The sequence below is a fragment of the Lygodium microphyllum genome, chromosome 17, assembly GCF_053477565.2.
Source record: "Lygodium microphyllum isolate KBCC chromosome 17, Lygodium_microphyllum_v1.1.10, whole genome shotgun sequence".
NCBI lineage: Eukaryota > Viridiplantae > Streptophyta > Polypodiopsida > Schizaeales > Lygodiaceae > Lygodium > Lygodium microphyllum.
This window is the reverse complement of record NC_141151.1, coordinates 65,243,217-65,264,361: the sequence shown is the minus strand read 5'-3', so window position 1 is coordinate 65,264,361 and position 21,145 is coordinate 65,243,217. Positions and strand designations below refer to the sequence as shown.

The 21,145-nt window shown below is 42.1% G+C and overlaps 1 protein-coding gene across 2 annotated transcripts in view; it reads right to left on the bottom strand.

Annotated features, from left to right (window-relative positions):
- The window catches only part of LOC148021982 (calcium-dependent protein kinase 18-like), a 43,283-nt gene that overhangs the window by 2,451 nt on the left and 19,687 nt on the right, over nt 1-21,145 (bottom strand). Inside the window, exons 4-12 of one of the 2 annotated variants that reach the window (XM_087697532.1) lie at nt 16,267-16,308; nt 15,940-16,051; nt 15,767-15,845; nt 15,482-15,651; nt 15,188-15,314; nt 14,922-15,037; nt 14,726-14,833; nt 14,464-14,526; nt 14,196-14,369 (exon numbers count right to left, since the gene is read on the bottom strand). In XM_087697532.1, coding sequence (XP_087553658.1) covers nt 14,196-14,369; nt 14,464-14,526; nt 14,726-14,833; nt 14,922-15,037; nt 15,188-15,314; nt 15,482-15,651; nt 15,767-15,845; nt 15,940-16,051; nt 16,267-16,308 — 991 coding nt within the window. The remainder of the gene's footprint in view (nt 1-14,195; nt 14,370-14,463; nt 14,527-14,725; nt 14,834-14,921; nt 15,038-15,187; nt 15,315-15,481; nt 15,652-15,766; nt 15,846-15,939; nt 16,052-16,266; nt 16,309-21,145) is intronic. The other variant, XM_087697533.1, reaches the window with a different exon arrangement.

The window sequence follows — 21,145 nt, the reverse complement described above, 5'->3', positions numbered from 1 at the left end:
AGAGAGTCCAACTAGTCACCCCAAAGAGAACAGTGCATCAAATAAAGGGTGCTTGTCAATTGCCCAATGGCCTACAAGTCTTGCAAAGGTGGATGGAACCACATTAAACTTCTTTTCTTTTCTTTTTTTGAAGAATACATAAGGTTTGCAGCCTTTCAAGTAACCGTGCCCCATGGGGAGAATAAAAAGGAATTGTTAGATCCAACATATCACAAAATAAAGCAAGCTAACCCAATCACTCCAAGCTATCGATGATGAGAGAAAGGGGTGAACAAGGATGGTGGTGTGGTGGTAAAGAACCACCAGTAAAAAACCATTGTTGGAGACAACTTTGGATATACTGAGGGATGCTCTACACAATGAGATGCAAAGAAGTATGCTATATGAGAATGCACATGCAACAATTGCCACTTAGACAATGTCCCTCGTGGGGAAAGAGTTCGCTTGCCCAAGCGCCCTTTACAAAGATTATGAAAGCATGCAATGCAAAGGAGTAAGTACAACGAGAAAGGAAGGCTAATATCAAAGACAAATACCGAATCTTATAGAATACCAAGAAGGGTAGAAACCCCCTCTCAACCCTAGATGTCAATGCCAAAGGAGAAAGAGGAGCTTGATGTCACTCTTCATGTGGTGACCAGAACCATGATAATAGATGAAGATAAGGATGAAGCACCATGACTGGAAGAGCAAGGTAGAAGTCACCACCATGATAGCATCAAGAGAGATGTTGCACGATCTGCCTCAAGAGGGGAGAAAATCTCCTAGAAAGATTATGCGAGAGTGTGCAACAAAAGAGAAAGACGAACACGGAGAGAAGCAAGAGAGAGAGAGAGAGAGAGAGAGAGAGAGCAAGTAGAAGATGAGAGAAGAATACTACACCAATTGAATAAGAATGCTGATACAATGATGATGGACTAATCAATCCTTGCGTGCAACCCAAAGCGTCAATGAGGGCACCAAATCAAGCTGATGACGATGGCAGCACCAAACACAAAGAGTCAAAGTATCAGAGTGTGCACCTGCAAAGGTGAAACTGAAGACAAGAGTGTGTATTTGCCAAGTGGAGGCTACAACTATAAATAGCAAGAGCAGCAAAAAACAAGCCAACCTGATGCAAGAGAGGCCATAAATGCTGGCCGACCAGCATTAAATGCCGATTACATAGAAAGAAATTCCAAAAAAAATAGAGAACACCCCAAAAAAATCCTAGATGGCAATGACAATCTCTAGAAGGTGTAGGCAGATTATGGAAGGCAATAACTAGCCTAAGAATGCACATAGAAAGCCAAAAAATAAAGAAAATGCGCCTAAACGACCAGAGCTCCTATGTCTCTGTCAGACTCTGATAGGAGCTCAATAACCAAGAGATAATAGACTAACGTCACACAAGCTAACACCCCCTCTCAGATCCTAGGAGTGTCTGAAGACCCAACAACCTCATGTGATGCAGCATAGAAGCCTAGGGCAGCAAAGGCTTCGTGAAGAGATCGGTTGCATTGTCCTTCGTGGGACAGTAGACCACCACCAACTCAGAATCCATGATCTGCTCTCAAACATAGAGCTACTGACCTTGATGTGCTTCATGGAGCATGAAACATAGGGTTCTTGGCCAAAGCTGGAGCACTTTGGTTGTCCACACACAGCTCCGTTGGTCCTGCCTGAGGAAATCCAATCTCTACCAACATGCAACAAAGCCAAATCAGCTCCATAGCTGTAGAACATAAGGCATGATACTCCGGCTTTGTGGAAGAAAGGCTACAGTAGGCTATTTCTCAATTCTCCATGAGATAACTCTCGATCCAAGGGAAAAGGCATAACCTATAGTGGACCTCCATGAGTCCACATCACCTGCCCAGTCAAAATCACTCCAACCACAAAGAGTAACCCCCTCTCCACACATTATCCCGTATGATCGAGTCCCTTGCAAATAACGAAGAATGTGCAAGGCCACACTCCAATGATGCTAAGTGGGAATCGTCATGAAAAAAGACAACAAAGCCACAACAAAAGAAATATCCATCTGAGTGTGAATAAGCTAGATGAGGGAGCCAACAAGACACTTGTAACAAGTGGCATTTGTAAGGGGAACTCCAACTACCAAAAACTTGGACTCTCGATCCATGGAACATAAAAGAGACCGACAATCGACCAAAACTCTGAGAGAAGCTCGAAAATATACTTGTGCTGCAAAACAAAAATGCCCTATGCCATCTAATAAATCTCCAAGCCAAGGAAGAAGTGAAGGATCCCTAGATCCGTCATGTCAAACTCCTGTCGCAAAATCTCCTAAGTACAATTAACATCCTGAGTATGGCTCCCTGTAATGATAAGATCATCCACATACAAGATGAGCAAAACACACATGTCACCCTCAACCTGGAAGTATAGGTTGGAGTCATGAGCTGACCAATGAAAGCTAATCTAAAGAAAGAATTGATCAATCCTCTAGTACCAAGCGCTCGGAGCTTGCTTTAGGCCATAAAGGGCCTTCCACAATGTATAGACATGGTCCTCCTTCCCCTGCACAAGAAAACCAAGAAGCTATGAAATGTAAATCTCCTTCCGAAGGACTCCATTCAAGAAGACAGACTTCGCATCCATCAAATAAACAGGCCAACGGTGGTGGGTTGCAAGAGCCAAAATAACCCGAATAGTAGATATTCGAGCCATAAGTGCAAAAGTCTCAAAATAGTCTAGCCCTGCCCTCCAAGCAAAACCCTTGACAACAAGCCTAGCTTTGTGCTTATCCAAAGAACCATCTACAAGGTACTTGATCTTAAAGACCCACTTCACACCTATTACCTTCCGCTTCAAAGGACACGGAACCAACTCCCAAGCTTGATTATGCTCAATGGAATTGAGCTCCTCTTGCATAGCCTAACGCCAAATATCCTATGCAAGAGCCTCCTCAATGGTAGTAGGCTCATGATCATGAAGAATCTATGACATAAAAGCATAGTTCACACAAAGTGAACTATTCCGCTGGGTCTTTAAGCGAGCGAATCTGCATGGACCTATAGGAGAAGCAGAAAAGTGAGAAATACCTAGATCCTGCTTGAGCAGTGGGTGCCAACAAGGAATCTGAATAGGCTCATCTTGCTGCAAGGGAGACTCTCTAGTCTCCAATACTTGCAATGCACCTATCTAGGGTAGAGACTCCCCCTCACGAAGGGAAGGTTGATCATCCTCATCTAAAGAAGGCTCTCCCTATGATGGCTAAGCACCCCGAGAAGACTCCGAAGGGGATGCAAAAGGGTGGAAGTATGCAACGAAGTAGAAATAGTCGCATTCGTCAGTAGTGGTAGCGAAGCTGGAGTGGAGCAAGGAGGAGGGCAAGGAGCCAACAACAAAGAAGGGGTGCGAAGAGACAACCCAGCGTGGAGAAGAGGGACAGAGGATGGGGGAGGTTCAAACAATGACGAAGAATCACCTGCAATAGAACCATCAATCCGATCCTCAACAGCCAAAGCCTCATTGAAGATCACATCCCTGCTCACCTCAAGCTTCCATGTCGTTGGGTTGTAAAGTCAATAGTCCTTCATGGTAGTGCTATAGCCCACAAAGATAAGCTTTCTTGACTTCGAGTCAAGCTTCGTCTACCTCTTCTTCTTGTCCACATGGACAAAAGCATCACAACCAAATATGTGAAAATAAGACATGAAAGGCTTTCGACCAAAGAAAGTGTCATAAGGAGTCATATCTAGTAATACAAAAGTCGGGGAGCAGTTGTGGATGTGAACCAAAGTAGCCACCGCCTCACCCAAAAGGATATGAGGAAAACCCCGATGCTCCAACATCGATCAAACCATCTCTAGCGTGTGTTGAGAAACCCTTCATCCGTAGTTTGTGTTTTTGCATTTCTGTGTTTTACATTTAGGGTTTGCAGCCCCAAAAAGGAGCGCCATCCTAGACTGACTGTGCCTATTTATAGGCCACTCTCTCATTCATTCCTCACAGCTGACTCATTCAGTCCATCACCTCTTCTCTCCAGTCTCTTCACTACCCTCACGCCCCTTCAGGAGGACATTGCGGTTCGTGGTTCGTGGTTCGTGGCTATCTTCATCATCTTCCTTGTACTACAGCACCCTTGGTCCCTTGTATCACATTCACTCCATGATTCAAATCTTCATCATTCCATTCAACAGAGTTTCATATCTCTTCTTTTCTCTCCTCCATGTTTTCTGAGTTCACTCCGTGTTCCCTTCCACAAACCCTACTGTCTCGCTGGTACGTCATCTTTTGACATGGTATCAAAGCCAGATCTGCTCACCTAGCAGCGAAGATCTGCTCAAATAGCGGTAAAGATCCTCCACTCCAGTGAAGGCAAAGACCGGTGGTGGTATCCACTTCTCTTCTTCTTCCATTGCATCAAAATCTCGTTTTTGCAGATTTCAGGTGCTCCAGCTTGCTGCCCACACCCCGTTCGCGGAGGACATCTCAGTCGAAGCTGTCCATTGCTGTCTCCATCAGTTGGTGCCTGATTTCCAATCCTCTTTACGCAATTTGGAGCTGATTCCAGCCAGGCGACTGTTGTTCCTGTGCAAACCTGTTGCCATACAACCTACCATGTCATCACGGTCCTGCTGCCTGCGTTTTTAGTCTTTCTCTCTCCTGTTGCCTCTATTTTTAGTCTTTCTCTCTCCTGTGAGTTATCTTGCCTGCGTTTTTAGTCTTTCTCTCACCTGTTGCCTACGTTTTTAGTCTTTCTCTCTCCTCACCTGCGTTTTTCTACTAGTTGCAACCTCTTACTGCCGGTCACATCCTCCTCCCACTGGCAGCTCACTTCCAGCCCTTCCACTAACCTCCCACCCCTTGAGACGGACATTGTGGTTCATGGTTCATGGTGGCTGACCTCTTCTTTCTTTAGCAAGGCACACTGGTATCCATGGCTTCTTTACCAACAGATGACCAGACTACTAGGTGCTCCTACTCTAGCATCACCGGACGCACCATCAATGCTTGCCGACTTCGACCCTTGCTCCCTACCCCCCTGGAGTATATGCGTCTTCCACCAAGCACTCCTTGTGCCACCTCTCCTTTTTGGGCCACATAGATTGTTCTGCATCGGCTATTAGAGTACTAAGCTCCAAGTAATAAGACGCATCTGATGCGTACTAAGTCCTTTCGAGGACATGGAGGATCGATTGGCGCTACGACCTCCTGGAGATCGTCGCAATGCCAGTAGCAATCTTCTCCCACCTATTTTCAAGTATAGTGGCTACCACAGCCCGCGGTTTTGCAATCCGCTCCATCAAGAGATAGTGACTGTTTGATACCATCTCCTCGTCAGTTTGCTCCTTCGAGAGACAATTGTTGCTCAACTCTTTCCTCTTCTTCGGCTACCCAATCTGTTCTACTAAGAGATAGTGATTGTTGCCCACCTCTTACTCATTCTGAGCCCCACCCCCACCCTCGACTACTCAGGTTTGAGAGGCTACCTCTGGGAGCTCTTCGGCACCCCAGATACCTTCTTCAGCACAACAGGTGGCACTTCCTTCGTCATCAGACATTTTGGGATCCGTGATCCATGAGTTTTTGGATTCCCTATCTACTTCAAAGGGGGATTCAAAGGGAAATGTTATTTCTTTGCCCTCAAAGGGGCCATCTACTTCTTCTTCGACGTCAGAAGGAGCCCCTCCACCTCCCATCTCAGAGGAAAAACCTACTCCACATGAAGTTCTTCACCCATCCTCTACTTTCTTGGGGTGGCTGTCTTCGATCAGTCATCTCTTCTACTGCTACCCAGGATCTTCAGGTACCACCTAGATTGGGACCTCCGAGGTTCAGCCGTGACTTAGTGACGAGGCCTTCGTATTCCTTCCAGCATGGATACAAGGAGCTAGTGGCTTCTCTCCCGAGGTTGAGTTTTGGTTTCTCCAGTTCACTCTGCCTACTGTTCTTTACTGTAGGTTTCCTTTCCGGCGGAAATCTCAGATCTTCAGGATCCTCTACATCTTCTTCCTCCTCTTCTTCTTGCCTTCGTCACTTAATCAGCATGGAGCCACCTCCCGAGATTGAGTACGAGCATATCCTTATGGTTCTCGGCACCACACAAAGTTCGACATTCCTCCTATGCATTGCATGTTTTCATCATCTTTGTACTAGGGCACTTAGGCAAGTGAACAATTTTCCCAGGAGGGACACTGTCCAAGTAGCATCTACTGCATGAGCATTCTTCAGCATGTAGCATTGCATCTCCACCTCACTCTTCTCTTGTTTCCCTTTTTGGGCATGAGAGGGGGTATTGAGAAACCACCCAAATGCCGTGATACCTGCAAAATTGATAAAAGAGGTTAGAAGTAAACTCGCCACCATGATCTGCTCATACGCCACAAACTTTGGAAGTAGTCTGTGTCTCCACAAACACCTTCCACTTGCAAAAACAAGAGTACACCTCGCTCTTGTACTCCAGAAAATAAGGGTATACATAATGACTAAAGTCATCTATAATCAGCATCAAATACTTGTCCTTCCCAAGGAAGATTGTGCCCATAGGTCCGACAAGGTCAGTGTGAACCAAGTCAAGTAGAATAGAAGCCCTCCTAGTGGCAACTTGGGGATGTGGCTACCTATGATGCTTGCCTCGCAAATAGCTAGGCACAAAGTATAAATAGGAGGGAAATTAGGAAGTCCCTCAGCCATCTTCTTCTAAGAAGCCCGTCAAATCGTCATAGTGAAGATTTAACGAGCATGCCAATCCAAGCTCATGGAAAGACCTTGTGGCTAAGGCTATGAGCGTGTAAAACCCACCCTCTTGGGATCCTATCCAAAGAACGATACCTGTAGAAGCATCCTCCACTGTCACCGTATTCTATGTAAAGAACACACACGTACCAAGCCGTGTAAGACCATGGACAAAAAATAGATTAAAACATAAATCCGGTACATAGAGATCTTTGGCCGAAGAAGACTACTTGTTTGGTAATAGAGAAATAGTCTCCATTCCTCGAATGGAAATGGTAGAGTTGTCACCAATGGTGGTTGTACCCCCTCTAACACTCAGGTCCTAAAGCCAATCCTGTCTATAGGTAATGTGAGAAGCAACCCCACTGTCAACAAGCCAAGGCTTCTCCTGAGTTGAAGAAGCAAGAGTTATATCCTCCTCGGCAAATACATGAACAAAGACAAACTATGTCGTCGCCAAGGCAATCTTCAAATCCTTCTCCTTAATGGGGATACTTTTGCCAACACTTCTCCTCGGGATAAGTGCCCTTCCCACAATGTGAGCACTTGGGCTTCTTCTTCTCTTCCTTCTTATCCTCATGCGTCTTGTCCTTGGCATGTGGCTTCTTCTTCCTCTCTCCACTTGTACCTGCAGCAAATGCATTGATGGAGCTAGAACTAAAAGCCCCAACCTCTCTGAATCGCTCGTCATGCTCCAAATCAAGCGGTGAAAGCTCCTCCCATAAGAGCATCTCGCAGGTCCTTGATGTGATAAGGCTAGTGTAGAAGGCATCGAATCGAGGAGATGGGAGCTAAGTCAAAAGGATCATAGCTATGTCTTCAATGTATATCATCCGACCAAGAGAGACAAGCTCACCTCTCATGTCCTCTATCTTCATGATATATTCCTTCATGGAGGAGGAATCATCAAGATTAAGCATCCACAACTTCTTCTCCAGGAAAATCTTGTAGACAAGCATCTTATGCTAATACAAAGGCGCAAGCTTCTTAGTATCCAACTTCCTAAATACAGCCCGCCAAAATTGACTATCAAATTTTCTATCCCGATCAAAAACTATATTTGCCGAAAGGCCATACAAAGGGTATATGTTCTCTATGAACAATCTAGCCAATTCTAGTGTTTTAACATCAATTGAAGTTGGAATAAACCTAGCCATTTTGGTTAACCTATCCACAATCACCCACACAAAGTCGTGCCCCCTCTATGTTCCGGGTAACGCGACAATAAAGTCCATGGAGATACTCTCCCATTTTCCCAAAGAAATCTCTACTGGGTGGAAAAGTCCTCCCATTTTCAATCTTTCAGCTTTATTAACCTGGCATTTATTACATTTGACCACATAGTCAAGGACGTCCTTATTCATTCCAGGCCAATAGAACTACCTTTTAATAAGACTATATGTCTTATTAACTCCTAGATAACCCGCACTAGGGGTATCATGACACTCAAAGAGTATATGGCGCCTTATTACTTCATCTTTTGGGACACATACCCTACCCTTGTAGAGTAAATAACCATTATCAATGGTAAAGTTCTTCCACTTGAATCCCATTTGAGCAACCCCTGATGCTCCATTTCCTTGTTGAACATCCTCAGATATTCCTTCCTCAGTGGAGGCTCTTCCATTTGGATCCCCATTATTTACTGCTTCCCATATGTTGGAATATGCCGAATCAACTTGGCATTTCCCTTTCAAAGATTCAAGTAAATCGGGAGTGAACTGAGTAAAACTCAATTCATTTATAATGGCCATTCTGATGAGTGCATCAGCCACTATATTGTACTTACCCTTTCTATACCTTATTTCATAGTCGAACTCTTGGAGGAGTTCGACCCATCTGGCTTTACGCCCTTGTAGATCCGGTTAGTCATTAAGCCACTTAATGCTTTCATGATCCGACAAGATCAAAAGTTTGGCATCATGCAGATAGTGCCTCCATTTCTTCATTGCATGTACTATTGCATACAGCTCCCTCTCATAAACAGAATAATTCCATTTTGCACGGTCTAATTTCTTACTTTCAAAAGCAAATGGTCGACCGCGCCTACCGCCTTATCATTGGCATCGGCTTCAACCACGAATGGTTTATTGGGATCCACAATTAATAGTACTAGAGCTGTAGCAATAGCTACCTTAAGTTTTTGAAAACTTTCATTTTGGTCTGTTCCCCAATTAAAGCTCTTCCCTTTCCCTTTAAGTTGGTGGTTCGTCATGGGAACAGCTATCTTGGCATAATCTCGAACGAATCTACGATAAAATCTAGATAAACCTAGGAAGATCTGCAACTCTTCCAGGTTTCTTGGAGATGGCCATTCAATAATTGCCCTTACTTTTTCTAGATCCATCTTGATTCCCTCTTTTGAGATAATATGCCCCAAATATTTGACCTCTTATGCGAAGAATTCACATTTAGTTTTCTTCACATAAAGGGAATGTGTTCTTAACAATTGGAATACTAATCGTAAGTGTTCCAAATGTTCTTCTCTTGATTTACTAAAGATCAAGATATCATCCAAGAAGACTACTACAAAGTGTCCTAGATAGGGTCATAGCACACTATTCATCAACTTCATAAAAGTAGTTGGTGCATTAGTGAGACTAAAAGGCATCACTAAGAAATCATAATGCCCATATCTAGTACGAAATGCCGTCTTAGAAACATCCTATGCCTTAATTCTTACTTAGTAATAGCCTGATCTTAAGTCTATCTTTGTGAAGAATTTTGCCCCTTGTAATTGATCAAAAAGATCTTCCATTCTCGACATAGGAAATTTATTCTTCACCGTTATCTTATTAAGTGCTCTATAATCAACACAAAGTCGCATAGAACCATCTTTTATCTTCACCAATAAAATTGGCGAAGCACAAGGTGAGTTGCTGGGTTGTATAAACCCTTTATTAAGGTAATCCTTAATTTGTCTTTCAACTTCCTGGTGTTGTGTTTCACTTAGTTTATAAGGTGGTTTAAAAATAGGATGTGTATCCCTATCTATGTCAATTGGGTGATTTACATCACCCCTATCTAGTGGAAGGCCACTTGGTAAATCAGAAGGAAACACATCTTTAAATTCATCTAATAAACTACTTAATTCATTACTTACATTCAACTCACAAGCATAAGAAAATTGTTGCTTTATATTACAGAAAGTAAAAGTGTTCTATACAGGAAGGAACCATAACATATATACCTCACAAGCTTTCTTCTTTATCAGCTTTTGAGCTTCAGTGGAACACAACAAAGGGTTATTAGATATTTCATGTTCACCTTGAATCACAAAAGTCTTACCATCCCTTTCAAATTCCAGTGTTTATGATGATAACTACGTTTTAAGGATGGTTCCAATCCCCATAGTCACTCCCTCCCTAAAGCAATATCGGCTCTTTCCATATTCATAATTTGGAAATCAAGTTTATCTTTTTATATCCTTGGATCTCAATTTCCAAATTGGATACCATTGTATCCCATATTTTATTATCATGACCTTGCATCATACGAAAAACATATTGATGCCCACTCTTTTGTTGTGGAAGTTTCAATTTTTTGTCAAGTGCATAATTTATGAAATTGTGGGTAGCAGAGTCATCAATCATGACTCTAACTCTTTTTCCCGCTATCAACCCATGCACTCTAACTAAATCATGTGGCCCGAAAGTAGGTTGCCACATAGAAGTTGACATACAACACCTTGTTGTACATCCTTGTGCAAGACCTCTAAAGATTTATACTTTTCATGCCCCTTTAATTCCAAGGTCTGCACTACATGGATTTGTTTCTCTTTTCCCTTGCCCTTGTCCTTATCTTTTCCTTTATCTTCCCCCTTTTTCCTTTGAGGGCAATTCTAGACAGCATGGTTAGGGGATAGGCAATTGAAACATAGTCTTTCTTTTTTAGCTTTGTCAAAGTCATCTTGACTTAACTTTGGCCTTACATATTGTTTCTTTTCAAAGGGTTGTTTCTTGCCTTTAAGAAATAGCATTTTCCTTTTAAATTTGCCTACAAATTTTGAGGCTTCAAATTCCTTAGTCTTGTACTCCGTATTAGTGAGACTAGTGAGTGCACTTGGATGCGTATTATCTTCATTAATTAATGCAAATTTAATGGCCTCTTCAAGCGTCTTGGGTGAACTTCTTTTTACTTCCTTTTTACAGGCCTTATCCAGTCCCCTTATGAATCCTCTTGTCTTTTGAAATTCGTCTATTCCTTCCAATTTGAGGATTATCTCACAATATTCCTCAAGATATGTCAACAAAGGTCTTCCCTTTTGTCTGACATAATCCCAATCTTCCCAATTTCTTTCCATTTCATTTTTGGAAAGAAATTCTTTCAAAAATACCGATTCAAATTGAGCCCAAGTTTCAGGTATTTTATTTGCCTCCTTTAAAGTTCTCCACCATTTATATGCCTTTGGTCCCAAGGTTAGACTGGCCTCCAGCGCTTGGAGATGTGGTGGAGTATTCTTAAGTTTATGCAAATCCTCCCATTTTTGGAGAAAATTAAAGATAGTGCCTTTATTTCTGTCTTTTTCCTCCTCGTGAAACTGAGGGGGTTTCATATCTTTTAACATTGGGTTATCCCTCAACTTTTGGTGGGGTTCCCTAGGATCTCGCATAGTCACATCTAGATCTTTCGATGAAGATGGAATGTCCGAGGTTTCCACCTTATTTTTATCCCTTTCTAGTAACAAGGCTAATTGAGATTTTATTTCTATGAGTGCTTGAGTTAGCAACTCCATTTGAACCCCCTGTGCTTGCACACGAGCAATTAAATCATCAAATTGTTCTCGTATAGCAAAAAATTCTTCCCATTGTCCTTCTTGAATTTCTGTTTCATGGGGATCCACCATAGGATGGTCCCCAGAACTAGAATCTTCAGTCACCCCCTTTTTCTCTTTACCCTCCATTAATACACTGGAATTAGAAAGCAAATATAAGAAGTTTGCATACAAAATGAAGTACTTCTCCGATTATAGTGATAGGGCAACTGTTGATGGTTTTAATAGTTTAGTGATAACAAAAAAAGTGAGGAACTGTTCGACTTTCTTCCAGACCGTGCCGATCACGTTGAAATGAGGCCTGTCGGGCAAGAACACAGAATAAGAAGGGGATTAAACATATCCCCCCCAAGTCACGTGTAAACCAGCTGTAACCACAACTATATTTTAAACGGGACTTCGCCCAACTTGCACCATACTGCCGTCCACGCTAGGTACACGAGTTCTGGCAACGGCGCCCACACTGACATAATCTATCAAGCGATGATAGCCAATACGAACGTAATTTGTCCAGGTACACGAGCTCTAGCGATGGCCCCCACACGGATTCGAATCCAAACTCGAATTGAAAACCTGTAGTGTGTGAGACCAACATGATAACCGACTATACCCAGCAGCCGTCGCCAACACGAAAGCATTCGCCTCATGTTAAGACGCGACCCAACGACTCTTGCAAAAGACGGGACCCGACGGCTCTGATACCAGTGTAAGATTGCCTGTCATAATGTCTCCGGAACCATTACGTGCCCCCTCTTAGGTCCTTCATTTGAACAGCACGAGAGAGATTCCTGATTCACCTCCCAACCTCGCCTAGAAGATTGTTGGCTCATCTACCTAATTCGACTGCCAGCCATCCGCTTCAGGTGAGTCCTACTATTCTTAGACTCACTTACTCTCTAGGCTCCCCTTGACCCCGTTCGGGTGCCCAAGGCCCCTGGACAGTCATCCCTCGCGCCTATCTCCCATAAGTTACATTTATTAATGTAACAAGCAATGGGTGAAAAACCTATTTTTCCTAGGGATTTATTGCCAAATGGGTTTTGTTTCTTTGTTCGCATCGAAGAAAGAGGTGTTACCTTTGTTTTGGCCTACCTTCATATCTTATGAGTTCTTACCACCATCGCTTTTTCCTTGCAAAGAAGAGACAACCAAGCCCCTCCCTAAATAAAAGAATGTGGATGACGTTCTGTGAATTTGATTGTACAACCTTGCATAACGCAAGAACTGACACTCCAACTCTTCGTAGAAGGTCAACAATCAAGGCAACAAGATAATGCATTGAATGAAATCAAAGTACAATTTAAGAGGCTTATTCAAAAAGAATGTAACCTAATCGTCATCTGACTTCAAGGAGCCGGTAGTGGCAAATTCAGCGAGTAACCACCGATATTCGATCAACTTGACTTTTTCAAATCATCCCCTTCCATAATGAAAAACTCCTAAAGCTTAAAATCGAGATTGATACGCCAAGTGCGATCTCTCACCGCATAACAGTCAATGCGATAACTCCAACCCTCAAATGCAGAAAAATGTTGTAACTCTAAGTGGAACTCAAAAAGCACCTCTACATAAGCTAACATTGCAAATGAGCCGGTCGAGGGTCCTGCATAGACTCTAGACCAATGATGAGGTCTCAAAGGCCTTGAGATTCATGCGCTTGTTGCATGAAGCTCAGCCAAGTACTGAAATTCAACTTGTTAAAATGAGTGTTATCGGTGAAGGCATTCTTGACCATTGCAATAGGAGTGCTAGTGCTAGGAGATGGATAAGGTGTGTAATGGGATGCGGTGGGTAGGATGGAGTGGAGTACACTTGGCAATGAATCCCAAAGTGTCCACCACGGTGTGGCAAGTGTGTACATTGGATCCAAATGTAGCCATGGCCTGACTAGGTACGGGCATGGTGACCGTATGAGTAGCCCATGGAGGAGAGAGAAGGACTTTTTGAGTTATCATGAAATGTTAAGTCTTGAAAATAAGTAAACCTAACAATTGTCGAACATACTATGTTGTATGAGGCATTTTCAGCATAGTAGCAAGACAATCTCATATTCAGCGTAGTAGCAAGATAATCATGTGCTAAAATGTTTTAACACTGAAACATATTTCACGTTTCAGTATTGAGCCAAAACCAATCCCCGCCCCCCAGGAAAAAGAAAAATTAAACATTCATAAGATTTTAGACATTAAGGAAACTTGCAGATATGATACCGGGCATTCTATAGCAACCCATTTTGACTACTCTTTCGAAAACCTTGAATACAACTTGAAACAAGAATTTCAGATCCCAAAATAACACAGCCCCAAAATCTAGCAAGGGATTTACTTCATGGCTGTTAATATTCTGTAAGAAAATAGCCATAGCCAAGCAGCAACCCGAACCAATCTGCACGAAGGGACACAAACGCACAAGCACTGTCTGCGATATCAAATAGCAGGGTCACAGAGGCAGCCTTGAACATAGCAAACAGCAGCAAACCTAAGGTGGAACATTCTGCTCTGGACTTCTCATTGAAAAAGAAAATAACAATCCACTCCACTCTAAGCCCAATAAATATTGGCATGTCTTGCCACCATGTGGTTTAAGAAAAAGTGACCAAACAATGGCTCTTCAGCAAAGTGCTGGGTAAGAAAGAACTTGACCCTAAAGCTTTCCTGTAAAATTTTTCTGGGAGAAGCTACCATCAAATAAAAGCTTGCATTGTTGATTTTGAAAAGCACTTGTCTAGACATACCAATCTTAGCTCTTCAGGAGTAATATAGCCATCCTTGTCAACATCAAATTTATCAAATGCTGCTCGTGTTCGCTGATTCCACCTTTCAGTATCAAGCTCCTGCAGTTGGTACACATGGAGGGTTGCAGCGACAAACTCTTGAAAGTCCACAAGACCATCCCGATTGCTATCCATCTGTGAAAATGTTTGACGAGTAAAAGTGGAACTCAAAAAGGATAGTTCAATAAAATCAGTATCTGATCACAGCTTTTTTTATGGAAAACCATACCGCACGCAATATTTCAACAAAATTAGAATCCATCAAACGCCAGGGTTGATCCTTCTCCAGTGCCTAAAACAAGCACAAAACAGTACAAGTGCCAAATGAAATTGTTTAGCTGACTAGTATGAGACAACTTCCAATACAAAAAAGCTTTTCTTCGCTTCATGACCAGCATTTTTAAAGATGCCAGTGATTGATTCTGAATTGAAGTATGGTTTCAATTAGGTAAGCAAAAACTCTCAACATTCACTGTGTACTTCAGAAAGACCTGTTTTATCTCATCCAAAGTGATAGTCCCATTCTTATCCATATCGATAGCATTAAATTGGTCGCGCAAATTAGCAAGTTCATCCTGATCAAGAGTGCTTGCTAAGGCCTGCACAATTTTGATTGATAAATATACAGTATGTCAAGAATGAAAGCAGCAAGGCAAGGCAACCCAAATAAATGTACAGCACATATACCCTTAGTGCAATCTGCTTCAAGCGACTGTATTTTACAAATTCACGCATATTTGACAAAACAGATATGTCCAATGGAATATCTGTCGCATCTCCACCTTCCCTGACCCAAGGATGTGCTGCATATAAGTTGTGCATTGATCTCGTAAGTCATGCTCCTTAACAATGATAGAAGATCTAGAAACTAAAGAAGATGATTGCTTCCTTTTTGGCATGAAGCATTAGAATCTAGTAAGAGTGTTATGAACAAAGTGAGTAATAGCACCTACATAGTGCTTGAGCAGCAGTCAACCTTGCCCTTGGATCTTTAACTAGGAGCTTTTTGACAAAATCCTTGGCACTAGAACTTATAGATGGCCATGGCTTTTCCCGAAAATCGGGCTTCTTTTTCAAGACCTGTTAAAATAAAAAAAGAAATAATGACATGGGAAGATGAGAACACATACTTCAGCACTAATACTCAGTAAATCAAATACATAAACTAGAGAATATGCTAGAAAATCTGATTCTTCATATAAGCATCACAAATTGAAAATATGGATGATATGTGCTGAAATACATGCCTCTTTGAAAATTCCATCCTCTGTCTTATCCCAAAATGGACGTCTCCCACAAAGTAAAATGTATGTAATAACACCAATGCTCCAAACATCAGACTCTGGACCCGACTTCCTTTTCAAAACTTCTGGTGCCACATAGTAAGCACTCCCCACAACATCTCGAAACTTGCTATCTGCTCAAACAACAAACTAAGCACCCATATTAGCACTGACATGCATGAAAAGTATTAGGTTCCATGGAAAACCTTGAATACAAATAGCCTTGTAAACACATTGTTTCTACAATACCTTTTTTAATAAAGTCCGACAAGCCAAAATCTGTGGCTTTCAAAGGAGAATCCTCAGAGCGTGATTTGAACAGAAAGTTCTGCATTTACAACCCACTTTCAGTTTTAAGTGGAAATGAATTCTCAGCTTGACCTAAAACATCCATACAAAATACTAATAACAATAATACATACTTCAGGCTTTAGATCTCTATGCACAACTCCATTTAGGTGGCAGCGTGCAGCAACATTGAGCATTTGCCTTACCACCTTTGCTGCATCCTTTTCACTGTACCTACTGTCCTTCCTGTAAATATTCCAATTTCAGAGTAAGAATTTCATGATGCTTCAAGATGCCTAAATTACAACAAGATGCACACTAAAATCAGTGATGTCTCAGTCTACCCAAAAATAGGAATCAGCAACCAGCAATTTTTATATACAACATAAACTATACACACATTTCCAATGATAGTGAAAACAGGATTATGTTATAGAACAAATATTGCAGGATGTACTCACTTGGAGAGTATTCTGTCCAGCAATTCCCCACCTTCACATAACCTGCAAAAACCAATCACTTAACTTGCATAAACAGGTTGAAGAGCACACACCCAACCTAGTACCTGCTGCAAAGCCCAGAAGATACCACAAGCCACACATAGTTGACAGTAAGCAGAGATGTTACTATGCTGGACCACACATACATGATGATGAAGTACAAAATCAATGCCAGGATTATATCTCTCCTTTTTATTCATAATTAAATCTCTCTATTTTTTGTAATTAATCAAGTCAATCTCTCTTTTTTTGTAAAAGGTAATTGTATTAATTACAAAAAAAAAAATACAACACTACATGGTTACTAGATACAGGATAGCTCTAGGCCATCGTGCATAAAATCTGAGACATCACGGTGAAGGTAAAAAGGAAGCAAAGTGACTAGAGGGGGGTAGAATCTCTCTCTCTCTTTTTTTCATAAAAGTAGAATCTCTCTCTCTCTCTCTCTCTCTCTCTCTCTCTCTCTCTCTCTCTCTGTGTGGCTAAGTTTGCATTACTGTATAGAAATATTTACATCAGGCCTTTTGGCCAGCCAAACACACTCAAAGACTAGCAGCAAACACCCATGACGCCAAAAGGCTATGAAAACACCATGCTAAGGAACAAAAAAAGAGGATTGTGAAATAGGCACAACAAGGGTGGACAGTGGACACTGGAGCGAACAATATCCATGCATGGAGCAGCCACCTCTCCAAGTATCAAGCCAACTTGAAACCATGGAAGTAATCTGCCATAATAGCAAGCCTCACACACAACCCACATTACTACAGAGGCCCGAGGCCGAATCAAAGATAAAAGCAAGAGAGATTGAAATCCACAAGGGTCTCCTAGCCAACCAACTAAAGCCAGCTAGGAAGCAACTAAGAAGCCTCAAGGCTACGATCAAAATAAGCCACTTCATGAAGGAAGCACAATTAGGGTTCTACTGATTTCTCCATTCATGGATCAACTACCTCATGTAAGTAAATGCCAGGACAAATGGAGAAGGTGAACAATGTACAGGACACATAATAACACAATCTAATGAATGCTCAATAAAGGAAGGCTATACACAATAATGAAAATGATACAAAGGAGCCTCTATCCTCCACATCTCCAGGATACAAGCTAGGGGCAAGCTGATGGAATTGAAGATATCAGAAAAAGCTCCCACAGTGCATTTTACCCTAGTCAGATCCGAAATGCAGGAGCAGCAATCAGCTAAGGCAGAGATGATGGCAACAAACCTGCAAGATGCCAAAATGCAAGCTCCAGGGACAGCAATCAGCAACACATTAGTTAGAGATGGCAGCCACAACTGCTTGACTGTTTTGCTCTCAATTTTGCTGCTGTGTTTGAGAGTTTCAGCTCTAGGGCAGCAGCTAGATCAGTCATGCACAGAGATACATGTTTGGCTTACTCTAATTTGATTACAACAAGGTTTTCACTTTCTGAAAAGAGTAAACAGCAAGGACACATCAATGAAAATGGCTCATGACAGCGGTGATACAAGTGAGGAATAGAAATCCCACCCGCATAGACTATCTTTGCATAATCTTGAGTAATCAAATGCAAGATATGTTTCAAGACAGCAAACGATGAATGTGATTGATGAGCATAAAGTTCATATCATGCAACCCCTCACAATCAAGATGAATGGGATGGAAATGCTATGGTTTTTTACAATATTTGCTGAGTTTATGCAAGCTACTTTGAGCTCTTGATGGGAAAAGGAAAAGAGCAAAACCTTAGTTTAGACAGCCAAGTGAGGGTGTTGGGAATAAAGGGCCATTGTGCCTCTTATATGTGCACGGGTGTGAACACACCCTTAGCACATTGTACTTTCATATATATATCTATCTAAAACCTAAAGTGGTACACTCGTCATTGTACCAAAAACGTGCTCACACTCTACACTGCTTGCTCTCTCTCTCTCTCTCTCTCTCTCTCTCTCTCTCTCTCTCTCTCTCTCTGTGCATACGACAGTCTACCTCGATATCCGTGCCTAATCGATTCCTACAAACTGGTATCAAAGCTGCGGTTGAGGCATTTGTACTTCTCGAAGTTCATGCAGGTCAACAGGTCACGTCTCTACCAAGCAACAGTTCCAAGGTGCAAGCGCAAGACAAAAACATCATCTCTAGACAGACAACGGGCCATTTCGTGATCTAGCAAGTAGGCGTAAACCAGGCGACAGCTTTCAGGCTCGTGGCAGGTCAGCGACTGACTGGCGGCAGCTTCCGACTGCAGGCGACTGGCAGGCGACAGCTCCCGTGGCATCGGGTGGCACTTTTCTCTTCTGCAACACGACTGCAAAGCGACAGGTCATGATGACTGCGACTGGTCAACAGGAGCAGATTCGTCATTTCCTTTGCAATTTTTTTTAAAATTTTTTCAAAGGTTTCCTGCAAACAAGCCTTTGCCCACTGACGGGCATTCGTGCGTGTAGGCACAGTCATAATTTTGGGCAGGTTTACGCCCAGAAATTTGGGGCTTTTCCCAAATTTGGGAAATTTGATGCAGGATAAGCAAATCTATTTCGGAAATTGCAGGAATTTGTGACATTCTGTCCCTGAGATTTGGGGCTTTTCATGTACATGCACAAATTGGTCTGAAATTAACCCAATTTCTCGACATTGAGGCACATTGGACCCCATGCAATTTGGGGCTTTTGCAATTTGGGTAAAATTTGTGCAGCATTTGGTCATTTTATGTACATGCAAGTTGAATTCCGTGCAATTTGGACATCAACACTTCGTAAAATTTGGGGGTTTTGCTGAAATTGCTTTATTTTGGCAAAATTGGACAGTCCTATGCATGTTAGAGGAAATGCAAATGTGTGTTTGACGCTTTGAGCACAAAATTTTAGGGCATTTGACCATTCGTGTCAAATTTTATGCCCGTGGGTAAATGTACAACAGAAATTACAGCTGAAATTTTGGAATTTCTCATGTAATGTGATGCACATGCCCTTGGAACAGCTGTAATCAGTTGGATAATGCTGCAGCACTTGGTTTGGTGCTTCCGAAAACTTAATTACAGATCTGAAATCTATACTTCTACATGGTCATTTATTGTTGATTGGTACTTGTCTGTACCTTGGTCACTTGGGTGACAGTTTGGGCCTGCATTTGCTGGTTTTTTTGTCACATTTGGGCTGAAAATCATGGCTGGCAGCAATGACAGCAGTAATTTGATGTACATAAAGAAGCTTGAAGGCACACATAATTTTGCAGTGTAGCAAAAACAGTGCTACAATATCCTGTTACAAAAGAAGCAAGCAAATCCAATCAAAACCAAAGGGGCAAAGCCTGCAGACATGGATCAAGTTGATTGGGATGAGTTGAATGAGCTTGCACGCTCAACCATAGAGCTATCGATTTCTGATGCCTTGCTCTTCAACATTGAAGGTTTGGATTCTGCATATGCTATATGGACTAGACTGGAAAAAGTGTATGCACAGAAGAGTGCTACAAGCAAAGTGTATTGGCTGAAAAAGCTTATGGATTTGCGTATGAAAGAAAGTACACCAATGTCCACTCGCCCAAAAGGGTTTACTGCATAAGGCCCTTGCTTGAGAAGACGCTGGCTTTTGCGAAAAGCGAAAGCCTAACGAATGTCAAATGCAAAGCTCCGCACCTCATTGAGTTTCACTCCATTTTCAGCCAGCTGGTTGCCTTGAAGTTCATGATTGATGAGGAATTTAAGACTACTTTCTTGCTTTGCACTCTACCAGAGAGTTGGGATACATTTAGGACTGCTATGAGCAATTCTAATGTGATCCTTTTGTATGCTGATGTAGAGAGTGCTCTACTTATGGAAGAGATGAATCGGCAAAACAATGCATCCAGTAAGTCTTCCAATGCTTTGCATACTAGAGGCAGACCACAGCAAAAGGGAAAATATGATGGCAAGGGATGCAGTAAATCACATGGCAAAGATGTTGAATGCCATCATTGTGGCAAAAAGGGTCACTTTAAATGTGACTACTACAAATGGAAGAAAGAGAAAGAAAAAGGCAAGAAGATAGATGATAGCAAGGAAGAGAAGGACCGTCAACCTAAGAAGAGCAGTGTAAAAATTAAAGAGGTGAAAATAGTCACTCATGACAGTGACAATGAAAGTGGCGTACTCTTTCTCTTCACACTTTGGTGCACATGCTTTACTTGCAGATACAGATGATGACATGCATACCTGAATTCTCGATTCAGGTGCTTCCTTTCATGTCACCTCTCATCATAAGTGGTTCTCCGCCTATACAAGGGGTCGATATGGTTTTGTCCATCTTGGGGACAACTATGCATGTGAGATTGCAAGTATTGGCAATGTGCAATTACAGTTTCAGCATGGCTTTGTCTTTACACTTCAACATATACGGCATGTACCTCAGCTCAAAAAGAGCTTAATTAGCACAGGGCAGCTAGATAATGATGGTCTTCATGCCACCTTTGGTGATGGAAAATGGAAGATCTATAAGGGATCTAGGGTTATTGCCAGAGGTTGCAAGAGTGATATCTTGTATCCACTTCATGTATCTAGTGTGCGTGACCATGTTGTTGCTGTGACCGAGCAACCAAGAGTTTCTTTGTGGCATGGCAGGTTGGGACACATGAGTCAAACAGGAATGAAAGTGCTTTCTCGTTTGGGTTACTTGCCTTGTCTTCGTTATGCTGATTTTGAGCATTGTGATCATTGCATTTATAGCAAACATGCACAGACATCACATAAAAAGTCTCTTTCGTTGAAATCTTCTCCTCTAGAGTTAGTACATTCGGATATATGTCAAATGCCAGGATTATCTTTAGGGAAAAAGAAATATTTTGTCACCTTTGTCGATGATGCTACACGGAAAGTATGGGTT